General features: G+C 36.0%; 1 protein-coding gene across 3 annotated transcripts; it reads left to right on the top strand.

Annotated features, from left to right (window-relative positions):
• Positions 1 to 155: 155 nt before the first annotated feature.
• GTPBP8 (GTP binding protein 8 (putative)) lies at positions 156 to 13158 on the top strand. 3 transcript variants are annotated; one of them, XM_007181923.3, is made up of 6 exons: positions 169 to 544; positions 2109 to 2207; positions 3892 to 4022; positions 5025 to 5124; positions 7300 to 7418; positions 7608 to 9628. In XM_007181923.3, the coding sequence occupies exons 1-6, from the start codon at positions 209 to 211 to the stop codon at positions 7726 to 7728; spliced, it is 906 nt and encodes a 301-aa protein (XP_007181985.2). In that variant the 5' UTR covers positions 169 to 208; the 3' UTR covers positions 7729 to 9628. The 3 variants fall into 3 exon arrangements, with proteins under 3 accessions (XP_057400834.1, XP_007181985.2, XP_007181986.1); XM_007181924.3 differs by lacking the exon at positions 7608 to 9628 and adding an exon at positions 12699 to 13158 and having other exon boundaries at positions 170 to 544; XM_057544851.1 differs by lacking the exons at positions 5025 to 5124; positions 7300 to 7418; positions 7608 to 9628 and having other exon boundaries at positions 156 to 544; positions 2179 to 2207; positions 3892 to 3988.
• Positions 13159 to 16103: the final 2945 nt, after the last annotated feature.

The raw sequence follows: 16103 nt of genomic DNA, 5'->3' as shown, positions 1-16103 counted from the left end.
GGCCAGAGTGTGAAAGGCACCCAGCGAACTCTTTTCCCCCTGCGAAGCAACACCTGCCTCCGGCTCTCTGTACACGAAGAGCTTAAGCGGGAACCAGCGAGGCCAGCGGAGACTACAATTCCCGGCAGGCGTAACGGGAACGGGGTCACGCACGCGCAGTTCAGACCTTCGGAACGAAGGCCCGAGGCGGGGCTTCTAGGAGAGGAAAATGGCAGCACGCCGGTTGCGGCTTGACGTGGCTCGGCTGTTTGCGGTGGGGGCAGAGCTGGGGAGCGGAAGACGAGCTTACTGCACGTCCCAGGCCTTCGCGGAGGTTCTACGGCTGCCCAGCAAGCAACTGACGAAGCTTGTGTTCCCACTGCAAGAACTCGAGCGGCATTTCGTCCCGGGCTCGAGGCCCGACCTTCACCTGAAGATCTTCGACCCGAGCCTGGATGACATCGCGAGGGCGGAGAGCGTCTTCACGGCCTCCTCGCGGAACCGCATCGAGTACCTCAGCTCCGCCGTGCGTCTCGACCACGCCCCGGACCTCCGCCGTCCTGAGGTGAGAACGGCAGCCGGATGCGGGTGCTGAGGACTTGGGCTGGGATTTTGCTGTCATCTTTCTTGTCAGCAAACCGGAGAGATTTACTAACTTTCTGTGGACGCATATCATTATTATAACAAAGTAAGCAGATATAGTTTTAATTATTTTGATAGTGAATATAAAACACTTTAAAAGGCGTTTAAAAAATTAACTATCTTTTTTCTAATTAATTGCAGTAGAGAATATATGCCGAGACAAATTAGACAAAGTGAAGAATATGAAAAGTATAGTAGTTTCACAAATGAAGTGATTCTTATCAGTACGTGATTTTCACCCAATCTAAATTTTCTATTGTGGCAAAAAAAACATATATAGATGGCAATAATGTATAAGATTTTTTAAAACAACTTCAGTGAAATTCAGTGAGTGTGCATTTTATTCATGTCCTGCAGCTTACTATTTTGTTCTGTCTGTTAAATGAAGGCTCTGACCTCCTTGCATACTTGTGATAACGGTACCACTGCACTGAAACTTTTCTGCTAATATATTTAGAACTGCTGTAATAATTTAAGAGTACATAAATCACTTAATGATTTTGAGATAGCATCGATTTTCAATTTTCTAAATTACTGGACTTTTTGTGTAATTGGCTTTTTAATTCAGTTTTATTATCTGTATATTATCATTGGATTTAATCTGGGAGAGCATTTGAAATTTTTGCAGGACCCAAATCAATTCATTCTGAAGGACTGACCCCAGTTTTGCAAAATATGTAGCATTGCTGGCCCCTGCCCACTAAATGCCACCCAATCCTATTGATAACCAAAAATGCGCTTACAAATTTCTAAAACACCCCAGGGGGCGGTACCGCCCTCATTTAGAAGCACTGATTGGAAATGTACTCTCTTCAATACTGTATTAAAAAGACGAGCCATGTGTATTAATGGTTAATATTAGGAATATTTTGTTGCTTTCTACATTCAGACTAAAGGAGAAAAGCTTAATTGGAACAAGAAAGGTCAAGAGAAAGGAGTAATTATAATGGTGTTATGGTGTACTTTGAGAGTTTGTGGGGAAATGGGGTTCCAAATGTAGAGCCAGTTTTGTTGAAACGTGTCTAGTTTTTAACTTCAAAAAAGATTTGTAAATATGGAATTCTTAATAAATGTTGCAGATATTCTTGAGTGGCATAGTGTAATTAAAAGCACAGGTTCTGGATGTAGATGCCCTGAGTTCAGGTTCCAGTTTCTTCACTTTCTGGCTTTATAATTTTGGGCCAGTTTTTTAACCTCTCTCTGCCTCTAGTTTTATTAAAATGAGGATACGAATATTTTCAGTCTCATAGAGATATTGTAAAAAGTAAATAAGAAAATATGTTAAGTGCTTTTAAAACAGTACCTGCCACATTGAAATCATTTAGTAGATAGTAGCTGTCTATTAGAATTTGAGGTTTGACTAACCATAAGCCACTTTTTATGGTTAGGCAAGACTGAGTAGTAGTCACAGATTTTTGCAGCTAATACATTATATAGTAATATATATATAAACTAGTACTCAATTATCTTCTTTTTGCTTGTATAAGGTGTGTTTTATAGGCAGAAGCAATGTTGGAAAATCCTCTCTAATAAAGGCTTTATTTTCACTTGCCCCAGAGGTTGAAGTTAGAGTCTCTAAAAAACCGGTATGTTAAAATTTAAAATCTATCTATCTATCTCTGAATTGACTAAGATGAATAATAAATGTTGGGGGGGTAGAAGAAACCATCATTGCCATGTTCCTAGAAAAGTGATTTCTTTCACACAAGTACTAATGTAAGACATTTCATTAATGCCTGTGTATTTCTCTGAAGAAAAGAAAGTGTATCTGGAGTTATTTTAGTAGTCTTGCCGGTATCTTGGGGAAATCTTCCTTAGTCCAGTCTTTTCCAAAGAGTTGTTCTAGTGTCATTCTATATTTGCTTCTTTGAGAATGATCATCTACTTCTACTTTGATTTTAAAGAAAACAGCTTTAAAATGTATTATTTTTTCCTCCTGTAATCTTTTATGCCTTGCTAACTTATATATGTACACCCATCAGGCACTTCCCAGTTTACCCAGGGCCAAATTATGTGCCTAATATCCCAGCCAGCCTGCTGTACTAGCTTTCTGTCATTTTCTAATTCCCTCTGCTTCCTTCTCAATAATGCAGACTCTACCAGTATTTAAGATATCCTCTCCTCAAAACTCACCTCAGTTCCCCTCACCTTATTATCTATTCTTGGCAAAATGTTCGCACCAACCCAATGCTCACTGCCCCTGTTTCCTTGCATTGGAACCCTTCCCTGAGGCTTCACTGGTCTTCTCTTGCTCTGCAGTTCTTCCTATGGTTGATTCCCTGATACCATCCCTGCCAATTGTAGTCATTTGCTAACCCTCCTAGCCTTACTCCCTCCTGCCCTGCCTCGCCAAATACCCCAGCTAAACTCTCAATTCTAGGTAGGGTTGTCCTTTCTGCTGTGAGAGGACAATGGAAGAAATGTATTCTTGACATTCCTAATCTGTAATTCTAAAATTATTTTCCTACAGGTAGACACAAAAGCTGCCTGGCAACCTAAGCATCATTTATAAAATCTTTCCTCTGAAAATATTTCTTCTAAGTTCTAAACAATTGACTTTTAAAGTTATTTGTGTTAATCTTTCCTTTTCTGATTAATAATGTCCATGGACACGAAACCACATGAATAAACCACTTTTTTTTATCATCTTTACAACAGTTTTAGTTGCACATTTTACAGTTGTACATGCTTTTTAAAAAATGCTTAATGAAAGCACTAAACCCATCTAATAAAACATGCAAAACATCTTGATTTTAGGAAAGTTATAGTCTAGGCATAATAAACTATCAGGCTTTGCATCTAGGTGTTAGGCAAACTTGTATGACTGATAGTAAGCATTTAATTTAACCTATCTGTGCCATAATTCATTCCTCTTTAAAGTGGAGTTATATTGTTCATCAGAGAATATTGACTAATGCAGTCGTACTATTTAGAACAGTATAACTTTTTCACTGAGAGGGAGCTAATGAAATAGGAAAGACTCGAAAATATTTTGCCTACGTTATTTCTAATATGGAATCTAAAGTTCTTAAATCATATAGATTCTCTTTAAAAAATGAATTGGAGGGAAGAAGTAGTATCATCTAAGCTTATCTCCAGCCACTTGTCTTCTGTCTTCTTTTCCTGTATCATCATCAGCATAGGGTTATATACAGAATACTTTTATGTTTTTAATAAGTAATTGTTAATTGAACAGAAAATATTTTGAGTCATGAAATATATAAAGGACATATTTTAAGAAAGCTTTTATTTTTCCATTTACTTTATCAGGGCCACACAAAGAAAATGAATTTTTTCAAAGTTGGAAAATATTTTACATTGGTGGACATGCCAGGTTATGGCTATAGAGCACCTGAAGATTTTGTTGACATGGTAGAAACCTATCTAAAAGAACGAAAGAAGTAAGAAAAACATTTTTCTTATAATTGTTATGTTGAATCCCCAAACGTTCTCATGACTAGGACATTCTACACATGATGAACACTTCAGTTTTATCAAATGACTTTTTTAGAAAGTCCACTTTATTCTCATAATATTCTACAATACAGTATTTAGGAGCAAGGTATATACTGCCTGCTTAGTTTTTTCCTGTAAGTTAGCTTAAACTTAAATTCAGTTGTTTTCCTAAATTGAGACTATCAATAGTAATCCAGCAGACTTTATTTTTTTATACCAAACTCTAAGCTGGCTGTTTTTAAAAATGAAAATTGTTGGTTAATGTGGTAGTTACCAGATTTAAATAAACTTCAGTAAATTATGATTATCCTTAAAATACTTCTGACATCACAGCCTCTGTAAATACTACCGTTTTTTGTCACCATAGGTAGTCAAGTAGCAGGTCTATGTTTCAAGCATTGCACAATATATAGAAAAATTAATGTTAACCTTTTGAAGCAAGGTACAAGTTTACAAGTACCTTGCTTGTTGTAGCTTTACATAGAAACTAAGATAAAATACTTGCAAAAGAAAATACAAAATATAACGTGTTTGGTTTCTGTTATCTGTTAGTCGTAAAGTAATATTTGAAAATTTAGACATTTTTATGGTAACTTATAGTTAATTGGGTTCCTGTTTCTTTCTCCCACTAGAGTTCAAGCTCTTAGAGGAAGGGGCTCATTCATCTTTGTATCCAGTTCTAGGCAGAATATCTTATGTCCAATATATGCTATTGAAATAAATTAATATTAATGAATTTAGTTACTGAATGTAAACAACATTGAGACCTGTTGGACTGTAGGATGGACTTCACAGTGAATTGAGAATTCATTTTGCTTAAAGAAATTTTTAAATTTTGAACTGATAATTATTCAAAGTAAAATTTCTTAGTATAGTGAAGGTTGGGGGGAAGAAATGAATGAGTATATTTTATATTGCTGTTAATCTTCTTTTCTGCATTCTTATAGTTTGATGAGAACATTTTTGTTAGTGGATAGTGTTGTTGGAATTCAAAAAACTGACAACATTGCCATAGAAATGTGTGAAGAATTTTCATTACCTTATGTGGTAGGTATTTCTTTTGAATCATAGTTGCAATTAGAAATACAAGTTCCCTCTGTGTCTGTGTGTGTGTGTGCATGTGCACATGTGTACATCTTTTTAATGAAAGAGTAGGTCTTGCCTCCTCAAAAGATAAAGGAGTACCTTTTAAACAATCTTTTCAATTATCAGCCATTAATATTAAAATAAGTTCTGTGGTACTTTTATTCCCTTTTCCTTCTCCTAGCTTTTAAGTTTTCAAAATTATAGTCAAAGTAAAAGTTTTCTAAACTGTTCATTTAGTGTTCCTAAGTGCTTTTCTTTGTTTTTTTGTTTTTTTTAAAATGACAGTATAAATATTTGCTAAGACTCATTAGTAGCTCCTTAACAGCAGCTTGGCAGATAATACTTATCAGAATGTAAACAAAACTGCAACTGAAAAATTTGCGAAACTAATCTGGAATTTAAGAACATCACAAGAATATAGTAGGCTCCAGCACACATAAGTAGGATGTTTATATTCTTAAGGAAAACAAAATTTCTTATGAGAATATCTTACCAGTTGTTACTGTTGTTTACCCTAGAATAGAATACAGATTGGTAGGTTGGTATCCACATTTATTTTGCTTTGTAGGTTTTCCAGATAAAATGGCAGTCTGAAAGTTCCTCTCTAAGGAAAAGAGCCCACTGACTATAATTTGGTTTCAAAACAATGTCTGAAAACCACTAAAATGTAGTGGTTTTGGAGTTTAATGCAAATCAAACCATGTTACCAGTCAGAAACTTTTTTGTATTCTTGGGGTTACGGAATTCTTGGGGTTTGCAAAAGCCCTGTGAAACATTAGAGATAATTTATGGTTATGAGGAGCCAAAAGATTGATAAACATAGTCTACGTAGTAAAAAAAAAAAAACAACAAAAAAGCCCCAATATTGCCCAACCGGTTATATTAAGTGATAGTGATAGTACTCCTAATTTGATATCATAGATACCATTTTGTGGAATCATATATTTTTCTCAGTTTTAACTTTAAGGAAATATTAACCTTTCTTCTTTGGAAAAGAAGTTGTGATAGAGGAATTATGTCTCCTTTTAAATATCAGCATATTTGCTTTTATGAAAAAAGACTTTCACTTTCTGCTTCTCACTCCTTCTGCCATTAATATTTTTTTAATTGAAGTATAGTTGATTTACAATCATTAATTTTTTTATAACTGAAAAGCATAAATGATTAGTCAGGAAATTTAATTTTATAGAAATTCCCTAGGAAAACCTCTGACAGATACATCAAGCTTTTACTTTTTAATTGATTTTGTAATCATCCATGCATTGACCTTCCTCTAGTATGTATTGATAATTGTCTTTGAGTAAGTAAATTATTCAAAGTATTTACTGTTGAACCTAGTAGAATCTAGGCTTACTTGGAATATAACTATATGTCGATATAGCTTGGAATATAACTATAGTGGCTACAACCTACAAATAGCCTGATTTCTAATTTTTCCTTTAAAGTTTACATGTAAGGCAGAACAATTATGTAGTTCAAAAATGTTTATAAGTTGGAGGTTTTATATGGATCAACCTAATAATATTCACTTCTGTATCTTAGACCACAAGATATATAGTGATCGTATGAAACATTTGGCATATGGCAATTGCAAATATGGCTCCAGGGTGCTTTTCACTAGTCTTGAATCCAAGATATTATGGCCCTGTGTAGGTAAAGCATCAGAAACAGCAAACTTATACAGTGTATGCTTCATATATTGCATACATTAACTCATTTAATCTTCTCAGCAACTCCTTTAGGAGGTATTGCTTTTATTTTATAGATGAAGAAACAAGTACAGAGAGATTAAGAAACTTGCATAGGTCACCTAGTTGTTATTGAAATTTGTAACTAATGTATAAAACTGTATATTAAGAAATAACAGTTGACCCTTGAACAGTGTGGGAGTTAGGGGCGCCAACCCTGCTTGCAGTCACAAATCCAAGTGTAACTTACAGTCAACCCTCCCTATTCGGGGTTCCTCCATATTGGCAGTTCCACATCTGTGGATTTAATCAACCACAGATCGTGTAATATTGTAGTATTTATTATTGAAAAAATCTGCATATAAGTGGACCTTTGCAATTCAAGCGCATGTTGTTCAAGGGTCACCTGTACTTTATTTCTAATGCTTAAATATTTGTTTTCCTACAGATGGTATTGACAAAAATTGACAAATCTTCCAAGGGACATCTTTTAAAACAAGTCCTTCAGATCCAGAAATTTGTTGACACTAAAACACAAGGATGTTTTCCTCAGTTGTTTCCTGTAAGGTAAGAGTTGAATTGTCTTTATGTACTAACATATAACTTTATGTACTAACAACCTTTAGTATTAAATCAGTGTAGCTGAGGTATCACTTAAAATTAGAGGAGTTTGGAAGACTATGCACCATAATTTATTGGTACAACCCATCAACACTTTCATTTTTTTCTTCCCTCTATTCTTTCTTTTTTCTGCAGATTCTTGCTGAATCTTCCCTGTAGTATCTTCATGATCTTTCTACCTCAGCCTATTTCAACCCTAGACCACAGTAGAAGTGAAAACGTTTTACTTTTTAAATCACCTAAACAACAGCCATAATAAAGATACTACCATCTCCTTCTCAATTCTAAAGAAAAACAACTCATCTTTATGGTAGAAAGCTCATTCAGGCTGTGAAGGATAAGAATTTTCCTTTTAAAGGACGATGTGCAAAGAAGAAATGCTTCGTATAAGTTAGAATTAAGCAGCAGTAGCAGACAGGATGGTTATTTCCTGAGCAGCAATTTTTGAGATATTAGATGTGGTTTAGCAATGAAACATGAGTTTGTCTTTTCAGTGTACAGTTTGGGTACAGTAAGTAACCTATATACTAGCAAAAATGCAGTGCCATTTCCCTGTGATTTTCTGACTCTAACTTCTTTGAGGCACTATGATAGTTTCTATGAGAAAATAATGAAACCAAGTAGCACTTAGTTGTATATGAAACTGTCCTCTAAGCAGTCATTCTTCTTCCTACAAATCCAGATCACAATTAAATTGTTTGTAATTATGAACATGCCAGTTTAAATCCATCTTCATTCTTTCCTACGAAATGCTTTTCCCCCTTGTCTTACATTCAAGTATTTATCCTGTTCATTTGTCTGTGTCCCATATATACAGTGGAATCTCCTAGGGGCAGGAATGAAATCCTAATTCTTCTTAGAGCCCTGAGCATTGTCATAGAAATATATCTGTTTCTTTTAAACATTTAATAAGAAGGAAGTGAGACTTCATCTAAAAAGGCAAAACAAACATAAGATGGGCAAATTATGGCCTAACAGCAGCATTTATTGAAAAAAAATGTTTTAGTTGACTGTAAGCTGAGTTTAATAGTATAATGGGACTGGGGAAAAATTGACAATGTTTTCTTGAGCTACATTAGTAGAATTATAGTGTTCAAAACAAGGGAATGATCAAACAGTAGTCTCACACTGCTATGAGCTGTATGCTACCAGATCAATTGAGCTAGATTGTGGCTTGACATTAAGAACAACTAGAGCTATCTGAAAACAGATGGTCTTGGGGGAGGTTATGTCACTAGATCATTCAAAACACTTAATTGATCCACAAAGTAAGCATCCCTGTTTCACAGATACGATTACAAGTCGGAGAAATGAAGTAAGTTACAGAGAGGTATTTGCTGAAATAGAAAGAGCATGAAAAAAAAAAAGCATGGACCTCAGGGTCAGACAGCCATGGTTTTGCATGGTTCCTCTACTTCTTGGCAGTAGCTTTTAAGCAACTTATTTCATTTTCTGAGTAAAAAAATATGACAGTTAGAAGGATTAAATAAAATGCATTGTGACTGATGGACACACATTAGCCACATAATAAATGTTAGTTTCTTTCCTTCCCAAAGGTCAGTCAGTCAGTGAATGGCAGGGTTAGGCCAACAACCCAAACTATCAGATTCTCAGTACTTTTTAGAGGCATACCCTTCTTTAGCTGTGCCAGCATTTTCTGCTGCATGACCTTGGAATCACTGTGCCACTGTATCACTAAGTGACTGAGGCACTGCAGAAGCCACACAGCACTCAAAGTCTTAAGAATTGAGACACACGCAGGAGGCTGCTGGCTTTCAAGAACTTCAACATTCACCATACCACAGTGACAACATACAGGAAGTTGTCAGGTTGTACTCTGTAGTTCTCAAAACCCAATTCAGAAAGTAGAGTTGTTTATACTGCTTGCTCTTATTTGCTTGACCAAGTCCCAGTACATCCCTCCAAAAGAGAATTTGGCCTATTCACAGAATAATTATTATAAAGTAAGTCAGGTTTTATTTCCTTGTCTTCCTGTATGATCTTGGTAGGAGAAAGGTGGAAGTGTGGGTAGACATGTAGTCCAACAGGGTTTGGCCTTTAAGCCTGTTGGCAAAAGTTAAGTGCTAACCTTCATGTCTGAACTCTGCCCCAGCTGAGAAGAGAAATAAAATTGGTGAAAGACCCCTAAAGATTGATGCTGGGATCAGTCTGTTTTTATAAATGGTATGGAAGAAATATATAAGTAGGCACAATATAATTGTTTCTGTGGTTTTCAAGCAAATGAGAACTGAATCTTAAGGACAAGAAAATCATATGAGTTAACAGAAATGTTGCAAATCAGTTCACGGTGCCATGGTTAGTGTGTGGACTATCCAACTTGTATCGCTCCTTTAAACCGTACATGTGCAACTTCAGCTATAACTGAGAATCATTATGGGCTGTTCTCAAGTAGGCAGCTTTGGTCAAAAGTCTAAAATGCTGTACTTTATCAAAAAGAGAATTAGCAATACAGCAGAAAATATTTTACCTGCTTTATATACAGGTATACACCATACCTGTATCCATAAACGTCATAGTGTTTCCATAAAAGTCCACGTATCCCAAGAAACCATGTGTTCACTTCCATGCTGACAGATGGATGAAAGGATATGGATGGATACAGTAAGATAGATCTAATAATAGACACAATAATGCTGACGATTTTTTTTAAAAATCATGAAAAAAGGTCTACATTATCATGGTAATTGAATCTTTGAGACAAAAAGAACAAATTAAAGAAATCAGAATTTTAGTCTGGGAAATAAAAAGCAAAACAGAAGATATTCCAATGGCATTTTTCACAGAAATAGAACTAACAGTCCTAAAAGCTGTGTGGAACCACAGAAGACCCTGAATAGCCAAAGCAATCTTAAGAAAGAACAAAGCTGGAGGCATCACACTTCCTGATTTCAAACTGTGTTACAAAGCTATAGTAATGAAACAGTACGGTATTGGCATAAAAACAGACACATAGGTCAGTGGAACAGAATAGAGAGCCCAGAAATAAACCCATGCATATATGAGCAATTAGTTTACAAAGGAGCCAAGAATATACAATGGGGAAAGGACAGTCTCTTCAATAAATGGGGCTGGGAAAATTGGACAGCCACATGCAGAAGAATATGTTAAGACCTGAAACCATAAAACTCCTAGAAGAAAACAGGCCCTAAGTTCCTTGACAGCAGTGTAGGTGATCAGTTTTTGGATCTGACTCCAAAAGCAAAGGCAACAAAAGCAAAGATAAGTAAATAGGACTACATTAAACTAAAAGCTTCTGCACAGCTTTTAGTTTTAAAAGGAAATTATCAACAAAATGAAAAGTCAGCCTACTGAATGGGAGAAAATATTTGCAAGTCATATATCTGATAAGGGGCTAATATCCAAAATATATAAAGAACTCATACAACTCAATAACAAAAAAAAATCGGGGCTTCCGTGGTGGCGCAGTGGTTGAGAATCTGCCTGCTAATGCAGGGGACACAGGTTCGAGCCCTGGTCTGGGAAGATCCCACATGCCGCGGAGCAGCTAGGCCAGTGAGCCACAACTACTGGGCCTGTGCGTCTGGAGCCTGTGCTCCACAACAAGAGAGGCCGCAATAGTGAGAGGCCCACACTTCGCGATGAAGAGTGGCCCCCACTTGCCACAACTAGAGAAAGCCCTCGCACAGAAATGAAGACCCAACGCAGCCAAAAATAAATAAATAAATTAATTAATTAATTAATTAATCGGATTAAAAAAATGGGCAGAGGATCTGAATAGACATATTTCCAAAGAGGACATACAGATGGCTAACAGGTATATGAAAAGATCCTCAATATCACTAATCATTATGGAAATGCAAATCAAAACCACAGTGAGATATTACCTCACACCTGTTAGAATGGCTATTATCAAAAAGACAAGAAATAACAAGTATTGGCAAGCATGTGGAGAAAAGGGAATCCTTGTGCACTATTGGTGGGAATGTAAATTGGTGCAGCCACTAAGGAAAACTGTATTAAGATTCCTCAAAAAACTGAAAATAGAACTACCATGTGATCCAGGAACTACACTCCTGGATATATATCTGAAGAAAATGAAAACATTAATTCGAAAAGATATATGCACTCCCATGTTTGTTACAGCATAGCCAAGATATGGAAACAACCTAAGTACCCCTCGGTGAATGAATGGATAAAGAAAATGTGGTATTATACGGTTGACCCTTGAATAGTGTTAGGGGTTAGGGGCTCTGACCCTTGGCCCAGTCGAAAATCCAAGTATAAGTTATAGTCGACCCACTATATCCACATTTTCTCCAAATCCCTGGATTCAGCCAACCAGGTGTAATGCTGTAGTATTTACCATCGAAAAAATCCACGTATAAATGGATAAATGCAATTCAAACCCATGTTGTTCAAGGGTCATTGTGTATACACAAGTGGAATACTATTCATTCACAAAAAAGAAGGAAACCTTGCCATTTGCGACAACATGGATGGACCTTGAGAGCATTATGCTAAGTGAAATAAGTCAGAGAAAGACAAATACTGTGTGATCTCACTTACATGTGGAATTTAAAACAACAACAACAACAAAACAAGCTCATAGATGCAAAGGAGAGATTGGTGGTTGCCAGAGGTAGAGGTTGGGGGTAAGAGAAATGGGTGAAGGTCAGAAGGTACAAACTTCTAGTTCTAAAATAAGCCGTGGGGATGATGTAATGTACAGTATGGTGACTACAGTAATACTATATTGCATATTTGAAAGTTGCTAAGAGAGAAGATCTTAAAAGTCCTCATCACAAGAAAAGAAAATATTTTTTAACTATAAATGGTGACGGATTTAACTAGACTTATTGTGGTGATCATTTTGCGATATATACAAATATCAAATCGTTGTACCCCTGAAACTAATATAGTGTTATGTGTCAGTTATACTGCAATAAAAAACATAACAAAACAAACAAAAAAACACTTTTAGTCTGGAAAATAAAAGGCAAAACAGTAGATGTGAAATTTTTAGAATCATGAAGGACATAGATCCGATAATGTGGATCTCCAGATTTAGAATACTTCAAGAGGCTGGGGGAAGAGAGGAAAAGTAGGACAGATTAAGACATTCTGTTTCATACATGGAACTCACAAGAGTTTGTAAACAGATTTTGAGTTAGATTAATTCAGATCTGTTACTACCTCTGAAGTAAGGAAGAAAATGATTTTGCTTTTTTTCTTTTTTTTTCACAGTGCTGTGACCTATTCTGGAATCCATCTCTTGAAATGCTTTATAGCAAATATAACAGGAAATCTGAAGACTAATGGCTTCCAGTTTAGCTGAAGATTCAAAATTGTCTATGCCAACTGAAGTTAAAGACTTAGAATTTCAACATTGTTTTAAATGTTGTGTATCTGTAACTTGCAGAAGGATCACTTCAGCTTTAAAACCTGCATATTCCCAAAGCAAGAATGAATTTGTGTCTGCAGCGGGGGAAAGGTTTATACATGATTGAATTATGCTGTTCATTAGAAGAGATACCAGCCGTTTTTCCTATTTTAACAAACTGACAAACAAGAGCATATAGAGGTCCATAAAATGAAAATCTGTTTCCTACCGTGTAGACAAGGGTTTCCCATATTATTTATTGGGTTTTTGTCTTTTAAAGGAATGTCTATTATGTATATTTTTAAAAAATATTACAATGGACTAGGTAAAAAAGGGGCTACTTTTCTGTTAAGCACTAATAGGTAGGTTGAAGATAAATTCTTATATGTATGGCTATAACTTATCTTTTTTTAGAGATCTTATTTGAATATAAAAAAAATTATTCTTGATAAAATTTCAGTCGGTCCATAGTGGAAATACCAGTTATTTCAGGCTGGGGTCAGTCACCTTCACAGGGTTCAGAATCAGAAGACCAGAATTCAAGTTCCAGTTCTCATATTTATTATATGTTGGACGTTGGGCAAATTACTTGAGTTCTCTGAACTTCTTTTATAACTCTACCTCAGAAGCTATGAAGATTAAAATATGAAAAGGACATCTGCATATTGTACGTATTTGTAAAGCAAAACCAACTTAAGTATATAGCAAAATTCACAGGTAGATTTATCACAGAAAACATACTGTCATGGAGGAAGTAACATTTTATCTAATGAAAGACCAAAAAAAAGTTTTAGGTGAGAAAAGTGATTTGCAAAGGGCAAGAGAAAAATGTTGATCGGACAGTTTATAATTGGTTCGTTAAGATTCAGAATGGAAAGACAAAGCCTTACTTTGAACTAATGTTAATGGAAAATATTTTTGTGAAGATGCTACTGACCTATTCATATAAGTGGCTCAGCTTTTCAAAGTGAGGCTGAATATTAAAATGTTACAGCAATAGCACTGGATAAAAAATTAACTCTGTAAAACAACTTTGTGACTTTTTTAGAAAATTCAATTCTGGATATGTTTTCAGTTTTATAGTTAGTAGTGCTGGTTTATTCTCATCAGCAGTGGTTTAAGCTTAAAAAAAACAAAACAAAAAACTTTTAAGGGTTTCCCTGGTGGTGCAGTGGTTAAGAATCTGCCTGCCAATGCAGGGCACACGGGTTCGAGCCCTGGTCTGGGAAGATCCCACCTGCTGCGGAGCAACTAAACCCATGCACCACAACTACTGAAGCCCATGTGCCTAGAGCCCGTGCTCCACAACTAGAGAAAGCCTGCGTGCAGCAACGAAGACCCAATGCAGCCAAAAATAAATAAATTAAAAAAAAACTTTTAATATACGCATTCACCAAGTAAAATATATAACAGAATTTCTTAAATGTCATCTTTCTGCCTGCCAGTGTTTTTTTACTGCTTGTCTTAGCCTTGGTTCTGGTTCTCCTAAAAGCATGGCCCAAGACAAAAGCTTGCGTCCAATAGTTTACTGGGGATGTGATCCCAGGGAACAGGAGTGAAGGGGAAATGAAACAGATGGCAGGAAAGCCAATCAAGGATGCATCGAGTTGGAAACAACATAGTACTAGGGCTTGATCTTGAGGAGCCTTATGAAATGTGCCTCTGAATTGTCTTTGAAGGGGGGTTAGAGGATGGCCCCACACCTCTCTCAAGTTGTATATGCCCAAATGCCTAGCAGTTCCTGTAGCTTGTCAGAAGCCAGGAGGCAAGGTGCAGTTGCCCAGTCCTGCTTGAAACTGGTTGCCATACTAGTGGCTCAAGTAAGAGGCCAAGAGGATTTGAAGTGACATATGGGAGGTCAACCACACTGCTCTTAAAATGACCAGAGTGTTTTAATGCCACCCGAAGTGATTAAATTGGTATTCACTATGATGACGCTAACAGTATTTTCTAATCTAATTTACTGGATAAGTTATGGGTTTGTATATTTAAGATTTCACTTTTAAAATTTTAAAACATTTGAATTTAAGTTGTTTGGAAAAACTAACATATAGAATACTATGTTCCTTATATATAAATTATCATTTTATGGACACATGAAGCTCTTTACATTTTTCCCAGAATTTTAAGGGGCAGATGGGATAAGGAGGAGATAAAGAAACATACTCCAAAGGAACATTAATGAAGTAGAAAAAAAATGCTAGGCTTATGGTCTAATCCAGTTTTACCTTAGACAATTCACTGAACCACTCTGTTTTTTCCAGTGAAGGATGATCTCCAAAGCCTCTTCCAGCTGTAAAAGTTTATGATTCTTGGACAATAATGCCACTTCAGATGGAGGGACCTAAGCCCAGGGAAACCTACTAGCTCCACACAACTAGTGGAGGCATATGCAAATAAAGTAGACGCAAGACCAGACCTTAAATCTTAGAAGCTGGTGGCTATTTCTAGACTTGTCATGAATGAGACTTCCTTGGTATTGTCCATGTTTTAAAGCACTAAGTAGCTCTACCACCTGGTAGGAAACCAGGAGAAATATAAACAATAAAAAGTGGCTAGAGATTGATTAAGAACTCTGAATTAAATAGGATATTTAGCAAGGCTTCAGAAAAGGAAGCTAAACCAGCATTTATCTAACTTTGCATTTCGGGATACTTGCATCAAAATCACCTGAGCCCCTTAATAAAAATGCAGGCTTCTGGTCCTATCACCTACCCATATTTATCGATCTCTTTGGAAGGGACCTGCATTTTTAAACAACCCACCAAGTGATTCCCAAAACATCCTACAGTTTGAGAACCTCTGATACAGTATTGTAGGTTAAGTGGGAAAATATACAGAAAGCAGATGAGGAAAGAACAAGGCCAGATAAAGAACAAAAAGGATGCTAAAAAATGATAGGATGGCTGAGGAAAGGAAGGATGCAGTATATACTAGGGCACTGTTTCATTTTTCTATAAATTACTGTATATAAACAGAAAACTTAAGCCTACAACCTGCTGAACAAATAGCTTATTAACCTAATTCTAGAAAACTAGAACATTTGAAAGATACCTCAAACTTCACATCATTATTTGAAAATATGTAAGATTTACCTTCTCAGAGCAATTGTATGAGCAACATACAAATAATCAGATGACAACATCAGCACCAAATTATGAATTTATTTTTAGCCTCATTGGGTTGGTTGATTTTGTGTCTCCTTAGCTTTATCTTTTCATCTAACTTTCTCACCTACTTCTACTTTGTGTATAACCATAAGTCATTTT

This window comes from Balaenoptera acutorostrata, chromosome 4, assembly GCF_949987535.1.
Source record: "Balaenoptera acutorostrata chromosome 4, mBalAcu1.1, whole genome shotgun sequence".
NCBI classification, from domain to species: Eukaryota; Metazoa; Chordata; class Mammalia; order Artiodactyla; family Balaenopteridae; genus Balaenoptera; species Balaenoptera acutorostrata.
Note: the sequence above shows the minus strand (reverse complement) of the source record. Positions and strands in the feature narration are given on the sequence as shown.